Below are 21,714 nucleotides of genomic sequence, written 5' to 3'. Positions count from 1 at the left end.
CCCATGGGATTCTGGTCCTGATTTTCTGCCCTTCAGCCCTTGACAGCACCTGCACACCTCGGCTTTTCACTGAATTAGTGCTCTCACACCACAACACATAAAAACAGCTCTTCTGAACCATTTGTAGACTCCTGCAGGAGATTCTTGATGGTATTAATTTGTGTAATTTTGTTTTCACTGATATTTCTAAGAATATATAAACAGCTTTTTATCTTCCCAAACATCCCATCCAAACAATCCCCAGGTTATTCCCTGATACACTTGTGCAGGTAGAATTGAGATCAAGAGCTACAAAATCTCATCTTAACATTCCTCACAATTTTTTTTTGAAATGAGAATATACATTTCCCCCAACACCTAGACTCATTTAATTACAGAAAGTCACCATCTTTCAAAAAAAAGCCATATTTTATTGTTTGATAAGTTAACTTAGTTACCTTGGTTTGGCTTACTTCTGTAGTGCCGTTTAATTATTTTCATACTAACATGGCCAATTAAAAATGACCATACCCCCTCTATTTTTCATTATTAAATGCAAGTACTCCAAAAACTGATTGAGAATGACTGAGTCAAAGTTTTGGCTATACTTTTATTTACTTCACGTACTATGAACATATACATTACATGCTACAAAAAATAAAAAAAGGACTTTAACTGTCAAGAAAGTGGATAGTGTTATAATACAATGTCACATGTTCATATTTTTCTTCAAACAGGTTTGGTTAGAATCCTTCCCCAAAACCATTAACAAAAAGGAAGTGTTTTACTCTTAAAGATGATTAGAAATATTTGCATTATTAACAAATACAATTCAAACAGATTAACAAGATTTAACCAGGTCATATATTAGTAAAAAGGCTGGGGCTTACCAAAATGAAATATATATTAAAAAACCATAGCAGCCAGTTGTAATTTTTAGTGTGATATAATGTGTAAATGCACCAGAAGAACACAGTGTAATTGAGCATTCTGCTTTCATGGTGTATTTCTAGAAATTATTATTCTAGTTCTAACACCTGCCTATGCACAAGAGACCAAAACCACAGCCAAGGAAGAGACAAAAGATTGTGACCAACATTCTGAGCAATGATTTTTTTGCACGCATTGGGGAGAAGGGAGGGAACAAATATGAGGATAAACAAAGGCCACAAAAGGATTTCATCTATATGTTCATGGACATAGGTTCTACCTATTTGCCTTGAAGAGCCTGACAAGTTGAAATGTCTATTTTGTCCAAATTCATACTCCTTTCTATCACCTATGAAACAAAATCACATTTCAGCTTAGAACTGAAGAGTGGAAAACAGTTGCATTAATGTATCAGTCAGCTAAAAAAACTGCTTAACAAGAACTTGGGATTCTACTGTAACAGCAGCTATTAAGACTCCTCTAGTTTCTTTATTTTGCTCTTTCAAAGTGTACAAATATTCACAATTTATACAGTCTTAACAAAAGCACATCTACAAAGTTTGCAGGGTACTTGCTAGTTAATTCAATTCATGTCTTTCATATTAAAAAGGCAAGGTTTGCATAATAAAACTAACTGATATTTTGGTATATGAATTCCTGATTGGAAAGGTACAAATACATGGGCTTTCATTAACTGCAGTTGGCAAAAATACTTCAAACAGTGTCACTCTAAGGAGACACTGTTTATTAGGTTTCTTTTGCAATACCTGAAGAAAAATATAAGCATATTATGGGCAACTGAAAAACTCAGTATTAAGTGTATTATTTAGAGTGCAGCTATTGAACAAACCCCCGCAGTTACAGTGAATATCAAGATCAGAGGAAAACCATAAATCAGCCTTAAAGAACCCGATGAGTTACAGAACCTAGAGTTAGTTTTGCATTTTATGTCCCCTCAAAGTAAATTTTGTACTAAGCTAGAAGAGCTCCCACAATCACTGGCACGTCACCCGAACCAGAAGAGCAATCCAAGGCAGAACAGAACTGCAATTCCTTGTTTCCATTCTTACCCCACTGTCCCTGCTGTCAGTTTTTGATAATAATCCTCAGTAGTGTTCATGAGACTGGTGATGGACAAGTGTGATTAACATTCGTCCACAGAATTAATGAGTGCCCATAACCTGAACATTACTCAGACTTGCTGATGGATTAGTTTTGAAGTAAAACAACTAGTACTTAAATAGAACAGAAATATTATAATTTCCAGCATGTTACAGAGTTCTGAGGTAAAGTGTTACCAGTATTGTTGTAGGGTTGGTGCCTTGCAGCAAAGGCCTTTGCAGCACGTGCAACCCATGAGCCATTGGGGTCCCACAGGTCTGAAGCAACCCAACCCAACAGTTTCAGTTTGATACTATCTAGAAAAACCCTTCTGCATGGATTATACTGTAGTCAAAGTTACAAAATTTAGTTTGGTCACCAGAGTTCTGTGCTTGGAAAAAACCCAGGGTACAGGCAAGGGAGAGTTACTTCAGTGTTTAATTTCAGTTTACAAAACTTACTAAATCCATTCTGATTTATATTAGAGAAAACCAGATAATTAGAAGAACAGACTAAAAACCAACCATCAAGCAGTGCATAATACTGCCTACTCAATGCACTGATTTTCATCATGAGCTAGGAAGCCATATTTATTATGCCTTTTGAGAATCAATCCAGAAGCACACAATTATTTTCCATTAGTTTATTAAAAATAAAATCCTCATGAATTCACTATCAATATTTTACAGATGGGAATTAAACCAGAAGAGTCCCCAGAGTATCTTTAAAATAAAACTAATATTTGGTTTGTCAGTTCATCGTGTTTGACACTGATTTGTACTGTAACAGTATTGTACAATATTGAAGAATTCTAGAAAAATTAAACTAGCCCTACACAATTTAATTTTATTGGAAAGCAGTGTCAATATTTTAGTATATTTAGTGAATCAAACACTGCTTTAAAGCTACGTATTAAAGTGCTATGCACGTATTTTTCAGCACTGATATGGAGGTTTACACTTCCATAAGCCTTGTATTTGTGGATAAAAGGAGATACTGCATGTTAATAAAAATCTTAAATTAAAATCAGCTGCTATGTTTGAAGCATCAACAGTACTGAAGAAATCAATCTAGTGTCCACAAGCTTCTAGAATTCAGAGGTTGATTGGATCTGTCATTTACCATGAAAATGGTAAGGATCTGTAAATCATAAGGCTGTCCCCGACGGGCCCTGCATCAGTCTGTGCTGTGCACAGCTAACTGCCCATGCAGAGCGCTGCGGAGCCTTTCTAGGACAGAGAACCCAGGATGGCAAAACACATGGAGAGAGCTCCAGGAAAAAATTTGGGAAATTTCTACCAAGGTATTGAATTGTCTACAGTTGATCTTCATTGCCTGAGGAAGAAGCAACATAAGCAATGGGCCCGGAGAGAGCTATAAATGTTCTCTGAACACCTACAGCACTGCTTTCTCCAGCTGCTGCTGCTGGCAAGGTCCAGGCTGCCGTGCACGCGGACATAAGCAGGCATTACAACCTAGAATCATGGCCTAGTTCTGCCACTGGACACACGAGTAATCTACTGTCGTACCCTGAATTACATGACCCTTGCTTAAGGAATGGTGGTGTTGAGTCCCAGGGGTTTGCAGGTTATCAGAATGCTTATCCAAGCAATACCACTTGCAGCGTCGGTCCGAGCTTAGTCTTGATGGCATCTGCAATAAAAACAAGTTGAGATTGTTCCCATCTGTAAGAGCAACTGTTGAGCCACACTCAGCTGAAGTCCTCGTCAGGATTCTGTTGATCCAGCAGACGGACGTGTGTGAATGGAAAGTGACCACGTCTGCCATTACATTCTCCTTCCCACTGACCACTCATGTTAATCTTTGTGACCTTTACCAGCTCACCGACCTGTGGGGAAAGAGACACACACGTTACAAACCAGGGACACAGGCAGGATGAGCTGCCACCCCTCCCTTGGTGTGCTGTCACCCACGTGCACCAGATACACACCTATAAAAAGCAGCTTTAGTCCTGACAGTGTCTGAGACACCAGCCTGCCCCCAGTGCCATTCACTCCAAGAAAGTATATAAATAAATGTATCTAGATCAGGTGAGAACTACCTGAAGAGCCAGCAATTCAAAACAAATCTTTCCAAGAGCTCTTGGGACCTACCATCAGGTGCTGCCCTGATAAATGTGCCTGCCTTGCTGAGCTGACAGAGGCCTGCACACTGCTGGGACTCCATCCAGAGCCTCATAAGGCAAGGAAGGTCTGCACCTGGACCAAGTAGACACTAATCTGCAAGCTCAACTGCTCCTTAGTTTTGAAATTCCACTTTTCAAGTTGTGGAAAAGTGAAGGATCTCTCTCTCTTCACAGATTATAAGAAGTGTATAAGAACTGCCATAAAGCTGCTCTGCTCTTGTTCTGGGCATCCACATTCAGCCACTACCAGAGGCAAAGCCAGATGGCATTTCAGTCTTTCCCAGCATGGATTTCTCAGAGAAATAAATCACACTGAATCACAGAATTGTTTAGGTTGGAAAAGATCTTCAGGGTCATGAAGTCCAACCACTAACTCAGCACTGCCAAGTCCAGCACTCATGGAAATAGTAAAGACAACTGATGCCCTCTCCCGCTTGCCCAGGAATACATCTCCTATTCTAATCTCCACTCTAATATTGCCAGCACCAATTCCAAAGGCATCACCTATCCCCTGTCACATGGGGACAAACTGCACAGCAGGCACTTCCCCAGGGCTGTGCAGGTACTTCAAATCAGGACATAAGTCTAGGTTTGATCAGTCCCCAACTCTGTTTCCTATTTAAGGGTGCTTTAATTAAGTGGCACTTACACAGCCCAAGGAAGCACAATTTACATTTTAAAGACACTCACTGGAGAGTTAATGAATGACCACTGAAAAGCTGTCTATCCATTTCTACCCCTCTGCAGAATTTTATCAGAATTAATCTGATTTATGAGTAATGTACAACAGTTTTTAGAGTTCTTCCCACATCACAGATGGATGCTTTTGGGATAGATATACTTTATTTTCTTTCGCTAATACTGTAAATAATCTCTGAAGGTGTGGCCAAAGGCCTCGCTGCATTTCATCCAGAAATTCACTGAATATAGTTATAGTTTACACAGATGCTCATCACTGTGTTCCAAATCCATCCAAAACACAACCTCATTATTTGCACTTTCCAGGCAGCCAACAAAGAACAAGGAAAACAATTTCAGATGTTACCAATCTCCACTAACTTTACAGGTTTTTAATCACTTGAAATCTTTTGTCAGAACAGCTTTTAACAGTTCATAAATTCAACCTCTTTCATGGATATTTAATTAAGCTTCCCATACCTCTCATGATTACTTATCTGGTAATGAGAGGCCCATTGGGATTCTTGCTGTAGCTTTATTTTTGCCTTTTGTAATCATTAGTATAGACATTCTAACGAATCATATTTTGAAGAAAATCCTCTTATGTATTAGCTACAGGCAAAAAGGAAGCCTTCCTCCAGTTCTGAATGCAAGCCTCAGCTCTTTAGGAATTTAATCATGCAGTTTGTATAATTTTGCTACTGCTAATAACCACTGGGGGGTTGTACCAACAAAAATACTCTGCTGACCGAAACAATACATCAGCTATAATTTAACAAGGATAAGATTCAATGTGACAATACTAGAAGTGGAAAATCTGATTTCCTAATCACAGCCATTACCAGAACAATGTCCCAGATAACTTCAGACTGCTTCAGACCTGGATATAATCTACAGATCAGCCTTCACCAGAACAGTGTTTAACCTCCAACCCACTGGGAAGGGAAAAGCACCACTTGCACTGAAGTTTGCTGTCTAAAGACTGTTGGCCTCTGCTCTATCACACCCTAATTAGTGTTCATTAGGGTTTATCCTGGATGCCTTAAAATAAACTCACCTGCAAAAGGTGGGTTCAACAGAGCAATGACACTGAGTTTGGGATGCTTGTGAAACTCCCTTGCTCCCTGAGCATCCTGCAGCTGGTTTTTTGTTTCCAGGGGTGTTTCAGGGTCACTGCAGCCAAGGGACACTCAATTATGAATTCCCCTTACTATACAGAGCTACACATGAAAGCTGCTTTTCAGTAATTGTTAACTGAGGAAAGACATCTGAGATCAAATATTCCTTTTTTTTTGCCAGTAATTTCATTTGGAAAACACACTGGTTTTATTCACATTTCATTTATATAAATAAACCTTCTTATTCATTCTTACATCTCTATTTATATATCTTTACATCTGTCAAAGCAGGACTAACTTTAAGCATGCATGAAGCATTTCACAAATGATGCCTTAATAAAATAGCTCCATTAGATCCTGACTAACTGAAAGATCTTTCTAGATCTGCTTCAAACCTCTGCCTAACAAGCTATATTTCAACTACTCTCCTGAATACAATATAGAGAACCTTTCCAAAAATTGGTTATTATTACAAGTACTGAAGTTTTGAAGCTTTAGGCTAGGAGTGGATATTGTCTCTGAATTCTCCTCACTTTCAGCATTGATTTATGGCAACATTAGTCCATAGTGCATCATCCCACCAAGCACAGCACCTCAGGAACAACACTGTACCCTGCTAGAAAGCCAGGTCTCAGTCTTCATCAGAAGTTTTAAAACTAAATATACCCCATATGCTTCAAAGCAAAACTGAAGGTTCAAGTGAAGACTTCTGTATGTTGTGGTTTTATTCCAAGTACTCCTCTTTGGTGAGGTCAAGGTGGCAGAGTTCTGCTACTGTTACAAAGAAAAAAAATAAATCCATCGATCTCAGAGTCATTCACCACACAGATCTTCCCTTTTCCTCATCTATTTTCTCTTAAAATAGACTGAAAACTCCTTGCACAGGTCCAGTTACATGCAAAATAAATGTTAACTTCTCCTGCTGAATCTTTTTTCCATAAAGAGCACAGACTTTATTAGAGCATCACCTGCTCTGATCCTCCTTCCCTGAACTCTTCAAAAGCATGTCAGGCTTAAAATAACAGAACAGCACAGATATTCTGTTTGCAGTTTGGGCAAAAACTGTTTGATGTTAAGAATCTATTTTTCCAAGAGAAACAGTGGGATCCACCCCCACCCATGCATATTGCCAGATTTAAGGATAAGAGTTTTCATTTGGAAAGAATCCCACTTGCTGTATTTATAAAGAGGTCTGGGCAAAAATGATTTGCTAAGATTTACATAATGCTCTCTACTAAGTTATCTAAGAAAGAGATCTCTAAATAAACAGAGAAGGAACACCATGAAGTGAAAGGGAACGTGGAGAAAGGAGACAACAAGAAACAGCACTTTGATAGACAGGATGAAGAAAAACTTGGGAGAAAATGAAGTGGATATTGCTTTTTTTCCTGTACAGACATTGAAAGCAACTCAGTAACATTGTGATTGGAAGTGATAAAAGCTGCAAAGCTTTGAAGGCCACTCAAAGCAGTGATAAATGGCTCGCTCACTTTTTAAAACTAAATGTTTGCAATTTTACATAGAGAATTAAGAACCACTACTACTATTGCATTTCTTAAATGGAGAGCAAGACAAGGATCTAACACTCTAACCAAGAAGGCCAGGGTGTCAACTGATAAATAGAAGTAGTTTTATGAGGCCCAAAAAGGCCATTTCTGGACACCAGGAATCTCCTGTGGTCACACAGCCAAGCTGAGCTGAAACTTCTCAGCTGTTCCTCCCAAACACTTCAGCTACTCAGCCTTTCCCAGACTCTAGAGGTGTAAGGTAGATCAGAAAAGAGAGATGTTACCCACAGAACTGCTCTTCCTACAGCACAGCACTCTTGCCAGATCATGTGAGTTTTGTTGAAGAGGACTGAATTAACCTCAGATCAGCCCTGGCAACCCACAAGCTGTTCTCCAGCGTGGACAGCATTTCCTTTCACTCTAAGTTACTTATGGCCTGGATTAGCAGCATTTCCTCACTCTCCCTATTTCACTGCATGCTCCCAAATCCTGCACTGGGCAGCAGTGTGGGGTTCTTTAATGGAATAAAGTGTGAAGTTAAAGCTTAAGAGAATGCAAAATCTAGAAAGAAAACCAAAAGGTTTTGCTAAATATGCCACAACAGTATCCAGAGGCTGAAAACCAATCTAACATCTGGTAATTGCAACAGCCTGCATTTAGGAATATTCCTGAGCTCCAGGAGATAACTGGGAGGAAAGGATGAGAAAAAAAGGGAAAGAGACAGCATTTTAACCTTTATGAGAGTTTGAAGGGTAAAAATCCTCCCATTTCCTCAAAATCTGGTGAGTCTACATCAATTTCTCTACCTGCTTCTCAACCCAAAGATATTCGGACCTATAACAGAATGTGTAGCAACTCAGAGTATATTTACTCAAGAGTATATTTACTACCTATAACTCTCAGAGTATATTTACTACCTGCATGGGGAAGATTTCACATCTGCCAGGCTGTACATCAGTTTTCCATCTGCAGCATGTGCTGCATCTCCCATTTCAGCACCAGACACACACCTACAGCTGCCAGATACTGAAGTCCTGGAGTGCCTTTTGTGCTATGCACAATTACACAAAGCATTTGAGAGTGCAGAGGAGATGCTCTGACTCAGCACAGAAACTGTTTTCTTTCCCAAGTACTTAAAATGTTATATAAACAGGAAGTCAATTAGGTATCAGGAAATTCCAGAGCCTCTAGCTCAAAGAAAGCCTAGATTAAAGGATACAATTTACATATCCTAAGGCAAAGGTCTGCCACAGGGAATACCTTAGTCTCAATTTCCTCAAACGTAACTTGGGGGAGAACTATCTGATGTGGAAAGATCAAGCACTCCAGCCACCTTTTTAAGAGGAAAAACGACAAATCAAAAAGGGTCTGAGCAATTGCTTGATCCTGTCAGGAAGTGAATCAACTTGGGGAAAACTCCGTGCTTTACTACAAACCCTACTCATCAATCACTGCTTTATACCAGACCTAACAAACTGTGCTGTAAATTGTAAAATGCTCCGGCCTCAAACCTAAACCCAAAGTAATCTGTGAGGTGATGTTACAATTAAATTCTATATGTGATCATCATCTCAGTCCAGGTAATTTCAAAGTGTACCAATGTTTCCACTGATTGCTTTAAAACTGCTGACACATTGGGAAGAAAAAAATACCCAACACAATACAAACCAACAAACAACCCAGCACACCTTGTACAGATTGTGGTGAGGCACACAACAGCAAACACAGGTTCAGACACATAATTTATGAGCTGCTCCCTCTCCCTCCCTCCAAAATAAACATTTCAGAACTGAAAACATGGATGGGGAAACACTTTTGTTAGTGATGATTGACAACAGACACGATACTGGTTCAGTAACCTAATAATAAACAATAATCTAATTTACAAGTGACTGAAGTCACTCATTTTATCCATAACTTATTAATCATGACATCAAACCAGTATTACAAAGCTTTTCCCTTTCTCATTCCTCCAAAACTACCACATGAGCGAAAGGGAAATCCCTTGAACAGATCTCTTCCTTCTAAGTTTTGCCCATTATGTACCTCCAAAGCCAAGGCTGTCTTGTCGTAGGCATTAGGGACTCGCTTCTGGATAACCCGGGCATAAATAGGGCCATTCTGAAGGTTAGGGAGCGGAGTGTTGATGCTGGGCTGGGCATAGGGCCCTGGCTCCGGCCCACCCAGTGGTTGTGGGTGGGAACTATCCTGGTTACCTCCAATCAGAGTGGGGACTGAAGCAGAGGAAGGTCTATACTTCTCGACGTAAGGAACGGGTATCATTCCCCTCTTCCCTTCGCTGTCTTCTGCGTTCCACCACTGCTCTTCAGGCTTATCCCGGATTCTCAGTATGTCTCCTTTCTTAAAGGGGAGGTCTTCCTCATCATTGCCATTAAAGTCAAAGAGCGCTCGCACATACTCGGCCTCCTCCTGCCTGAGGATAACCCCGCTATTCTGCCTCGAGCGCGAAACAGGTTCTATCAAGGTTGTAGTGTCCAAATAGTGTATTTTGTAGAATTCCAGTAAAGATGGCAAAGAATCAAACTCTTGGTCACCTATTCGAAATCTGGTGGGATTCGACCCTGAAAAGAGAAGGCAACATGTCAAAGAGAGCATTAAAACTATAAAACAAACATTTGTGAAGACAAATACATTTAAACAGAAGTATTTCAACACTGAGTTTGATCACCTTGACATCATATTCAGCTTTTCTGAGCATTTTCAATCAAAGGCAGCACTATCATAATAGTGACTACAGGTTTTTTAAAAAATATTTTGTCAAGGAAGGAAAAGAGAAATGATTTGGCACTGCCCAATTTCCCAAATAATTATAAAAATATCTTTGTTTCTTTCAATATTATATGGACCCAACAGATGAAAATGTTCACTACATCAGGGTTTCTCAGGAGCCTGTAAAATTTTCCTGTTTTATACTCTAAATATAGGAAGTAAATTTTGGTCCCATTTCAAGGAAATTATTTTTTTAACTCTCTTCTACTATTTAGATTTATTTCCAAAGAACAACACTGCAATAATGTTATTTACCTGTTGTAACATCTTGGGTTAAAGGCATGAACACTACAGAAAACTGCTTTGCACAGCAACAAACAAGTGATGCCAATGAGCAACTCAAGTTATTTTTCATTTTGATACAAGGTACCAGCAAAGAAAATTATCTCCATTCTATGCAATGCAAAACAACAACGTACATTTTCATAACAGTATGACTCAGCCTTTTAATCTCAAGTCTTGCAGCTTCTTTGCCACATTTGTCAGATGGAACCTAAGCTATAAATCCAAACCTCCAATACACTGGAATACAGATGATATTCACATCCAAGACATTACAAGCATCACTACAAGTGCAGAATATCCATTTCCAATCTGTGTGCTGTGCTTTTTTTTTTTTCCATTTTATGTTCTTCAGGCTCAGCTGGGGAAAAACACACACATGATGTTCTATTTCCACCATGCCCCATGCCATTAGTTATGGGAAGAACTGGGGAAGGCTGGGGGAAGGGAGTGCAGATGAAAAGATTTATACTTTAATGAGTAACTCTTTTAGCAAGGAGATGCTTACTTTGCAAGTCTGTTTTCTCTGCAGGGAATATCTAACAGTACCAAGTCTTAGCTCTGGAGTACAAAGCTAGCAGAATCTTTCAAGCTGTCAGTGATCCAAAACTCCCTGCAAAGTAGCACTGTCAGCGTGGAAAGCTAATGTTACAACAACTTCTTTCAGGAGAGCAGAAAGGGGTTCTAACAGAGAAAAGGGCAGATTCAATAGGACCAACACCCGAGAAATGAGTTCTGAAGTATCCTCAAGGAACAGGAGCATTAGTGGAGCTGGTTAAAGGAAATTTGAAGGAGCAGAACTAAGTCATTGGCAAATGCACGTTTGCATGCTTTAACAGCCCTGAAAGGCTCTCTAAAGAAATGAATACAGACACAGTGAGCCAAAACCCAAAAGCAATAGCCTTGAAAAACTGCAAAAAAAAACCCACAAACTGGCATCACCAGAGATAAAGGAAGTTAATGTAATTATCAGTGAGAAAGGCTAGCCCAGCATGGGAAGAGAATTAAGATCCATCATATTCTTCCAAAGTGTAGTGCTGAGAGGATGCAAAAGCCCCTCAACTTTTGTTGCTGAGATGCAACTTACAGCTCTAGACTTGGCCAGAACCCTGGAATTTCATCCCAGTGGCATTGTCAGCTCTGTGGGCTCACAGGACACCGATTTTGGCTGGACAGGCAGCATGCCTACACTTCAGAACAGCTCGGTGTAAAACGGGATCTGGGAACGCTGCACTTCCACTGGAGTTAGAAGTGGGAACACATCAGGTCTCAGACCAACCTGGTGACAGAAACATGTGCAAATATCCAGCACTATTTTAGCTGTGAACCTTTAAGGATCAAGGCTTGACATTTGAGTAAAAAGTAATGAGAACTTTAAGAGCAGGGCAGCAGAGCTCTTTGCAACCATATGGAGAAGACTGAATCTCATGGAAATTCACTGACATGAAACTTATTTCACATGACTGAAACAGAGAGCCTGAAACACCAATTTACCTCAGTGAAACCTGCTACAAGCTGACTCAGCCAGGGGGCTTAGCTCTGTCTCTGCAATGTGGGATTCACAGAAAAATCTTCACAGGTCACAGGGAATGAGCAGCTCATCAGTAAGATTCATCAGCCTGGTCAATCTTCAATCTTCACCAGGATGAACAAGGCATTTTGTAGTGCCTTTTTTTTTTTTCCTTTGGAACAGGTTCACCCTCTTGAATTAATGCACAACAGCCTGAGGGACTTGCCAAGTGTACCTGAATACAAGCTGGACTTCAATAAGAAAAGTCCTCTGGAACATTATGTACAGAGAAGGACCGACAAATCACTGTACTGTATCCTAGAAAATCAGATCCTAAGAGGTGTTTTGCACAGCTGAACAACAGCCAGAGGACACAGACCCTTCAATTTTTGGGATCAGAAAGATCAATGCACTCCTTGAAGGGACAGAGAGAAAAGCATCAGAAAGGACAGATATTACACTGCCAAAGACCACAGTGTCAGAAAACCACATGCACTTCTGATGCTTTTCTTTAAAAAAAAAAAAAAGGAGGGCAGCTACAAACACCTAGAACAAGAAATCTACAAACTTAATAGAAATTAATCATCAATTAATATAAAGGCAGCAACCTCATAATCATCTGGAAAACTTAAATAGAAGACTCCTAAAATTTAGCTAAAATAGGTATAAAAAGGTCAACAAAGTTCAAAGTCACACATGGTGAAATGCAGATTGGCAATAAAATACAATTCCACCTTCCCAAGCACATAGAAACCTTTCCATCAGTTTAAGTCTTTTGTGGATCCTCTTCTTCAGCTACAATGACCTAACTGATGCTCACATGCAGTAGGGAAATTATTCCACTCTCTACAGGCTCCCAAGTTCCGTCATTCCCTGGTACAATGAAATTCAAAGATTAACAGATTTCAGGCTCAGAGGAATTCTTCAGCCTCTTGTTTGAACTGTGACACTGCTCATACCTGCAGGCCAATGGAATAATTCAGGCAAGATCTAACACAAGAAAAAGTTACAGCAACAATGTGTGAGTGGATTTTTGGGGTATAAGAGCAGTTTTCCTTCATGACCCTGGGATTTCCCTTGAAGGCACAAGTCTGAGCAGCACAGTGTGCACATCTTCTGAGGGTTCCCAGGAAGAGCACAAGCATGGAAAGGTGAGTCCAGTTCCTGGAGGAACTTCAGTAACTTCCTGTGAAAATTGGGACACTTGAGTCCTGGAAATTCTCTTTCTGCAGCCTGGCACAGCTGAAGAACTGCTCAGGGAGTACCTCCACCACCAGCACAGCTTAGCTGAGCAAGATTAACTTTTTGAATGAGAAGCACAAAGGGCTGAGTATCCTCTTTCTTCCTTACTCCATCTCCACTGAAATAACTCCAGCCATCTCAGGATGCCACAAAAGCTGAGGAAAGAATTAAAATCCAAAGGGTCCCACAACTGAAGAATGTTTCAAACCTGGCTCATATCAGTTCTGTTTATGATGCACATTCCCTCCTGTCACAACCCTCTGACACTGTGCTGCCTTTGTGTCAGTCCAGGAAAAAGTACTTGTGTACATTTTAAATATTGTCCAGATCCTGGGGAATTAGGGCTATAAACCACCCAAAATTCTGCTGATTGGGCAGGTGGTGAAACCACAGAGCAAATTCTCACTTTCTCAGACATTTCAGGGGGTTTGCATTTCTCTCTTCACTCCAATTATTTGTGTCAATATGGAGTTTTCTCTTTATTCCCAAGCTTTGGAAAACTTTTCCTTCACAGAAATACAGGTCTTTATTTTTGCATCTAGTTTTATTCTGTAAGGGCGGCTCCCTTTCCCAATTCAGGATGTGTTTAGGGCCACAAAAGCTGTTCTTATCACACAGGGCACCAGCAGGACACCCCAGTGATGTAAGCCACTTCCTCCTGGAGCATATGGGGACTGGGCTCTGGAGGCACCACATTCCAGCCCTTGTGCTTCCCCCACCCCCACAGGAACACCTTTTTTTCTTGTTCTCAAGTACTTTCCTACTCATGCTGAGCAGAACAAATAAATCCCATGAACACCCTATAAAAACATAAAACTCTATTGAGTGGAAGAGCTCTGAGCACACCAGGAAAACATTCACTCAGGAGTTAGACTCATTTCTGACCATTACAGTCATCATTTACATATCAGAGGATAACAGCAGATGTCTAATACAGGCAATTTAAGTAGTTTGCATTTAAATATATATTATCTCAATATAAAAATGAAAATAAAACGAAAACCCAAGCATTAGACTGAAGCCACTCTGCTCACACATGCCTAAAGCCACTTCATCCAGGGCAGTGTGGGTATCATTCTGAAAGGATTTTATGATTGCAGGAAGTTTAGTCACAATGGAAGTGATTTAGAAGAATTCAATTCAGAATCATGTTCTTAAAACTCATAAATGTGAAAACATCAAATTCTGCATTTTATCTGTCATATCTGCCTACTTCAGACAGACAAATTTAATGACATTAAGGCTTCTGTGTTTATAACGCTCCTCTCTCAACAGAGAGGATTTCTATCTTTAGGTATTTCAGGCATTTTTTAGTGCATATCACACATTTTTACCCCAAACCCCCATATTGCATTGCAAACACATGATATATTTAATATTTCCCCTGCTGTCCATCACCATGCTAATGCCTGCATGGAGCACCTTGTCTTGTTTGGGACTTCTTTAACCATAACTATGATACTTCATCACAAATTATCCATTTCCACTGAAAAAAAAAATGGTTTTCTTTCCCATAATTCAGTGATCTATCCTATTTTTTTTAACAGACTAAAAAAACATTCCAAGAACACACTAAAAGTTCTGTTCAACTCTTATTTCTTTGTTATGCTGAAAAATTACCTGCAAGAAACTAGAAACTGCAGCATCAGTCAAAAGGTCAATTTAACAAAGAGTTTGCAAGTTTACTCTATACTTCAGAAATCAAAGAAAGTACTATGTTCTTGTGACATTGTGATTTTTAGGGAAGCCAGAGCTCCTCATCTCATTCATTCTATGCTGAGGTTCCCCTATCCCTGAGAGCAGCCAGAAATTTCACAGACACTGAGCCCAACAAAAATCAACCCCAGAACCCAACCTGGAATATTCAAATTTCCCAGAGACCTGCACATCTGCCAAACAACAAATTGTTTAAAAAATTGTACCATACTACAATACAGTGATTTTGTTTTTCCCAACGTTTTAGTTTAGCCACAATAAACAAGCTGGACAATTTACAAACATTTAACTCTTTTTACTGCATTAGCTTCCCTACCCAAACACAGAATCATCTTCAATCTTCTACTAATGTTTTCACCTCCCTTCCACTGCAGAACAACCGCCCACTTATTTTTTTCTGAAACAGCACCTTAATTACACTTGAAGTATAATTCAATATATACCTCCCCAGCACCTTCTTTGGTTGTAGTATGAAGACAGCAGTATCAGTGTGGAGGCATAATTTAATTAAAATGACTAAAATCAACGTGGGAGTGTCTGTAGTGCAGGAGTGATGCATCACCCCTCCCAGAACATCCAGGGGATAAATAAAAAGGAGGCCAACCAAAACATAATTATACTTTTTCAGATATATTAAGCCTGCTGTGCCACCAGCTTACACAGCTACTCTTTTAAAACAGAAGAGAATTACAAGGTACTTCATGATTTTAACCAAAGCCAGCCCACAGAATGCCACAAAATGTTACTGAGCTTAGAATGTAACAGAGGAAAAAAGTCAGGATGGCTGTACTGTTTTCCCAGAGATGAGTTGCTCACCAAAAAAACAACTGCCCAGAAGTGACAGACACTCATGACCCAGTGTTTTTTACTGTCTTGAAAAATCTAATTAGGTTGGATTCAGAACAAAACATGCTGGCGACTGACTCTGCTCTACTTAACACCAGCCATCCTTGTCAGCAATTACAGCACCAAACCTCTGTCTGCACCCACATGGAACAACAGGAACCCACCACATTCTGATCCCCCACAGCAGCAATAAATTCCACTTCCAGCTGAATTCAGCCACATTTAACTTCTACCTGTGGAGCTCTGTAACCTCAGTGCACTGTGCAGGTCCAGGAGGTTCCTGGGATAAACAGGGTGAGTTTAGGCTTTCCCCATTTTTCCAATCTGAAATGCTTCCCCTGTATGACAGTGCAAACCTACTGGCACTAATTTTGTTTTCTCTCAGATTATCTCCTTAGTCAATCACTCTGTGCAGAGACTGAAAAATAAAACAAGTCTTGTTACATCTTTGCACCACTGGTCTCCTATTCCACCCATAGACTTTTATCACCGTGTCTGTTGACTTTCTGCCAAATAAGTTCACCAAATCTCTTATTACACAGGTTTACTATAGTTAAAAACTATCTAGTGGCTCCTTGTGGAGATGCCAATCACACATCCACATCATTTTGCAAGGATTAATATCCAAACTCGAGCAGTTCCAGCACCAACTTCCCTGATTCCCACAGGAGTGACACCAGTGCCTTTGGACTGCACGTTCTGACACATCCAGTGGTTCTGCACTGTTAGGGTTTACTTGGACTAAACAGCAAAAATTCTGCTTCTCACAGAGCTCCCTTAGCACTTTCTGCACTTTCAGTGTTACACTTAAACGTGTTGCTTTCCTTTTCACATGTTCACTCGATGAGAAATAATACCAAACTTCTCCTTTCAAGAGGAAAGAAACTGAACTTCACATCTGATTTCAAGAAACATCCCGAAGAGTTCCCACCACTCAAACTCGAACTCAGCCTCCCTGATAACGCAAAACTGCCTTGTCAGAAGTCACATTTTGAGGATGACACTTCACACAACCACCTTCCGGCTGAGATGACACGGAAAATCTATGAATTATCGCTAAGGGGGTTAGGAAAACAAAGAGGAGCCGCGGGATGCCCAAGTCCAGGACGCTGAATTTCATGTGGCACAGAACGGCAGGTGCGGGCAGCGGGCTCCGCTCGGGCAGCCGCCTCAGCTCCGGAACACGGCTTAATTCCACCACAAAGCGCTCCACGCCTGCCAACACCGCCCGGGCGCCCAGCGGAGCCGCCCCGGCTGCCCTGCCCGGGGCTGCGGGCACCGCCAGCCCTGGGGTCACTCACCCGGGGCCCCGGGGCCCTCGCCGCCGGCCCGCCGGGCTCCCGCCGGCCCCAGGCTGTTGACGATGTAGTGCGAGACGCGGGAGCTCTCGGACACCGACAGCACGAAGTCGCCGGGGATGGTGCCCGAGTCGCGCACCAGGAAGGTGCCGTGGCGCTGCCCCTGCAGCAGCGATACGGCCTCGGCGCGGCTCAGCCGCCCCCAGTACCAGCTCGCCCGGTCCTCGGAGTCGAACTGCCCGGCCATGGGGGCCGCGCTCCTCCTCCCCCGCCCGCGGCCGCCGCCGCCGCCGCCCGCGGAGCCGCTCAAAATGGCGGCCCCGGCCCTGACCTCACCTACCGGACGTGACCGCACGCGGAGGCGTGACGTCATCTCCCCGCGCGGGCGGGGGCTCGGTGTGAGGGCGGGCTGTGAGGGGCGGGCGGGAAAAGCGGGAGTAGCGGGTGAATCCCGGCAATCCCGGCAATCCCGGCATCCATCAGCTGGGAAGCACCGCTGGAATCACCGGGTCCAGCCCGGGACTGGACTCCGCCCTGGTAACCAGATCGGAGTGCCGCGTCCGGTCGTTTCTTGAACATCTCCAAGCGCGGTGACTCCGCCACAGCTCTGGGCAGCCCGTTCCAATGTCTGATGACCTTTTCTGGGAAGAAATTCCTCCTGATGTCCAGCCTTAACCTCCCCTGACCCAGCTTGAGGCCGTTTCCGCTCGTCCTGTCCCTTGTTCCCTGGGAGCAGAGCCTGACCCCCTCACCTGGCTCCCACCTCCTTTCCAGCAGCTGCAGACAGCCAGAAGGTTCCCCCCTCTTTTCTCCAGGCTCAGCTCTCCTGGCTCCCTCAGCCTCTCCTGGTGCTCCGGATCCTCCCCCAGCTCTGTTCCCTTCTCTGGTCATGCTCCAGCCCCTCGATGTCCCTCCTGCATTGAGGGGACACAGCACTCAAATGTGGCCTTACCAGTGCCCAGCACAGGGGGACAATCCCTTCCCTGGCCCTGCAGCCACACCGTTCCTTGCCTACAAAGATGGGGAAGCATCTGGAGAGAAAATCTTATGAGAATGGACTGGGGTCACTTGCTTTGTTCAGCTTGGAGAAGAGGAGACTGAGGTCAGACCTCATTGTCGTCTTAAACATCCTTCTGAGAGGCAGCACCAACCTCTGCTCTGTGACCAGGGACAGGACTCAAGGGAAGAGCAGGAGCTGTGTCAGGGGAGGGTTAAGTTGGATATTAGGAAAAGATTCTTCCCCAGAGGGTGCTGGGCACTGCCCCAGCTCCCCAGGGAATGGCCCCAGCCCCAAGGCTGCCAGAGCTCCAGAAATGTTTCAACAATGCTCTCAGGGATGCACAGGAGTCTCTTTGCAGGGCCAGGGGTTGGCCTCGATGATCCTTGTGGGTCCCTTCCAGCTCAGTATATTGTGTATATTTTCATCTGTACATTAAAGGCTGCAGCTCGCTGTGTTTTCCTTCAGGGCTGTGCCAGCAGCTTCTGTCCTCATCCTCCCTGCCAGCCACATATTCCCACCCCACAGCTGTGCCAGCACAGCTGCTTTTCATGGGACTGCATGAATTGGGCCAAGGAGCTGTTCCGGGTTAAAAATAGCCCTGCAAAATAAAAAGTTTTGCTTTATTCAGGGCAGTTCACTGACTGCATTCCCACAGAGGTCTGCAACAGGGAAGAGCTTAGGTTCCACTGGTGCCACAGAGGAGCCATGTGTGTGTGGGCATGGACAAACTAAGAGTTCTATTTGTGAAAACAAAGCAATATGTACCACTTTTAGACTATTCTCCAAGATCTCTTAAATGCCAGAGTAATATCTGTCAACGTGTGTAGAATTCTGCTCCAGCTCTGCTCAGTTCTGTGAGCTTTTTTCCAGAAAGGAATCTGCTTTTTCAACTGTGTGGTCTCCCTGTTGCAGCACTTGCATAAACAATGTTAGAGCACTGCTATCCCTGACTCTGAGGGTGCTGTGCTCCTCCCTGCATCCAATATTCTGGTTTTTTGTAGGGCCCTGTAGCTGTCTCCTGCATAGGACTCTGGCATTGTGTCAGGTTCCAGGGTTGTACTAACCTCCACAATATCCCAGTGAGAAAATATTCTTCCTTACAGGTGGGGAGTCTGTGGTTCATCAAATCCATAAGAAAACACCAGGTGCTTGCTTTCAGCCTCACAAATGAACATCCTTCTTCTGCTGATGCTGTTCTCTCTCCAGATGGGCTGGAGCTAGGAGTGAGCCTAATCTTTTTGGAGGTCAGTCCCAGTTTCCGTGGTGATGTGTGGGGTTTGCTGGCCAGCTGCAGGAATAGCACACACACTTCCATGGGTTTTTCACGGGTTTGAAAAGCTGCAGATCCTTGCTGAGAGCCCAGGACGGCAGGAGAGTTAAATCATATCCGCAGGAACACGTGTCCTTTCTGTTCAGTGTTCACAGACCTCAAACAAACAAATCAACCAATACTTTTTTAGAGCAAAATTCACCATTTTTTCCTGATTCCTGCCAGGCCGCTGCAAAAAAGCCTCATTTTTTGAGGGCCCAGAGTCTGTTCTTTTTTCCCTCTCCCTTCCCGGTCCCCGTCTCCCGATTTCCGCCGATCCCAAAACTGCGGGAATTGGCGTTTTCCATCAGGTTTTGGTTTTGGTTTTGGCTCAGGTTGGGACTCCTGCTGCACGAGCTCTCTCTGGTGGTCAAAGCCGGGAAACCAATAACCCCTAAATCCTCCCGTGGGTGTTTTTATTCTGGAATGATTCCATAGGATTTTGGAATAGTTTGGATGGGAAGGGACCTCGTACATTATCCAGGTGCGACCCCGAGCCGTGGACAGGGACCTTCCTCTAGGGCAGGTTGAGAGCCCCATCCAACCTGGCCTTGATCGCTTCCAGGTTATCCACAGCTCCTCTTCTACAGTCACCTTCTCACCTTCATTATTTGTAAAAGCCTTTCCTTACTTGGCATTTCTGATAATAACTGGTAGCCTTTCCCAAATTTCTTTTTCCTCCCCTATTTAAGCTCTGCATCCCTCAGCAGTTTATTACCTTCGCCCCATCCCTGCTGCACAAAGGCTACAACAACGCAGAGCTCTTCTGCCTAAACCTGCTTCCTACAAGTTTGAAAACAATTAACATTTTAAGAATTCAGGTGATCTTTCACAGGCAGAGGGATTGCAGAGAGGAATGTGAAAGAAAAACGAAGCTCTGGGACACTGTCTCAGAAGAATAAAACTAAATCAGCTTGAAATGCCAAAGAATTCACTGCTAATTACAAGATCCTGAAAGGAATAAAGTACAAAATACTATGAAAACATTTTATTCACTCACCTAGCAGTAAAAAGCTCCAGTGGTACACAGGTTTGGTTTCCTTCTCCTGATTTTATTGTCCCTACCAGTTGGTCAGAGATTGTTTTTTCCTAAGAAGCTCTAAAATTTTGGCAGTGTCTAAAGCCACACTCAATCAGTAGAAAGTTTCTTGCTGAGTGCAATGAGTGAATCTTGAAAAGATGCCAAGTATGGAGGGCTGTAGTACAGCAATGTTCTGCCTGAGGTGACATCCAAGGGATGTTAAAACAAAATCAGGAAACACCTGGGTCAGCCCAAGGTTCATCTGCACTCTGCTGACAGCAGTGCAAGGTGACCTGGGGTCACATAACCTTGTCCCAACTGCTCCTTGAAGCGTTTGGCTTTGTCAAGCTGGTCTAGATCACATGGCAGTACTGTGTCCTACTTAGAAAAATAAAACTAAAGAAGTTCCATCTCTTGGTTTCTTTTCCCTGTGACCTAAGAAACAGCATTTCTTCCACAGAAATGTTTCCTCTTGCAATTAGTTCAGGCTCAGCTGCTCGCAGGGGGTGCCTGTGTCCTGTTTATTCCTTTCCTTTGCCTCATGTGGCCTGGAACCTGGCTTCACACCTGGCTTGGAAGTGTCACCTGTGCCAGGAGTTCCTACCAGGTGCTGCTGTGGGATGTCCATGCCAAATGTAGCACTTTTGGTGAACAGTGACAGAAGCCATTGTGTCACAAGCTCTGCGTGAAGACTTGAGAATAAATAATCTTGGAGTGAGTGATGGGTAGAACAATCTCTTGATCCTGCTGGATTTTGTGTAAGGGGAGGAGCCTTTGTGCTGCCAAGTGGGAAATGTCTTTGTGACAAAGTCTAAATTTGAATTTTCCTGGGATGTGCCATCAGCTGTGAGGGAAAGTTAAGCATCCCAGGGGATGGACTGGAGGGGGTTTATTTGTAACATGTGCAGAAATGAGGTGTGGAGCAGCGTGAGCTGGAGGGAAGGGTCCTGCAGCTGGAGAAGTAACAGGAATTCTTAGTGGTGTGACAATAACACACAATGACAGTGGGATGTGGCTGTGTAGCCCGGCAGCTGTGGTGTGAAATAATGATGCCAAGGCAGGAGCAACTCTTCAGCTAGACCAGGATTCTGGTCTGCTGTGTGTGAGGGAATGGAGCTGATTAGTGTCAGTGGGGGAATGAATGTCTCATGGGGACTGATGAAAGCATGTGGTTTATTTAGGCCAAGAAGAGGCAGGGCTGCTCTCCTGGAACAAGCTGAACACCTTGGGATGAGGGGAC

At 42.8% G+C, this 21,714-nt stretch overlaps 1 protein-coding gene across 5 annotated transcripts; it reads right to left on the bottom strand.

The window, feature by feature from the left end:
• Positions 1 to 575: 575 nt before the first annotated feature.
• Positions 576 to 17,475, bottom strand: CRK (CRK proto-oncogene, adaptor protein). 5 transcript variants are annotated; one of them, XM_077787504.1, is made up of 4 exons: positions 17,148 to 17,475; positions 9,507 to 10,042; positions 6,565 to 6,723; positions 576 to 3,859 (listed from the first exon to the last, which is right to left on the bottom strand). In XM_077787504.1, exons 1-4 carry the CDS (start codon positions 17,389 to 17,391, stop codon positions 3,722 to 3,724), a joined length of 1,077 nt encoding a protein of 358 aa, XP_077643630.1. In that variant the 5' UTR covers positions 17,392 to 17,475; the 3' UTR covers positions 576 to 3,721. The 5 variants fall into 5 exon arrangements, with proteins under 5 accessions (XP_077643630.1, XP_021406563.1, XP_021406564.1 ...); XM_021550888.2 differs by lacking the exon at positions 6,565 to 6,723 and having other exon boundaries at positions 17,148 to 17,472; XM_021550889.2 differs by lacking the exon at positions 6,565 to 6,723 and having other exon boundaries at positions 3,748 to 3,859; positions 9,677 to 10,042.
• Positions 17,476 to 21,714: the final 4,239 nt, after the last annotated feature.

The sequence above is a fragment of the Lonchura striata genome, chromosome 20 (genome assembly GCF_046129695.1).
Source record: "Lonchura striata isolate bLonStr1 chromosome 20, bLonStr1.mat, whole genome shotgun sequence".
NCBI lineage: Eukaryota > Metazoa > Chordata > Aves > Passeriformes > Estrildidae > Lonchura > Lonchura striata.
The sequence above is the reverse complement of the archived record's forward strand: the minus strand, read 5'-3'. Positions and strand labels throughout refer to the sequence as shown.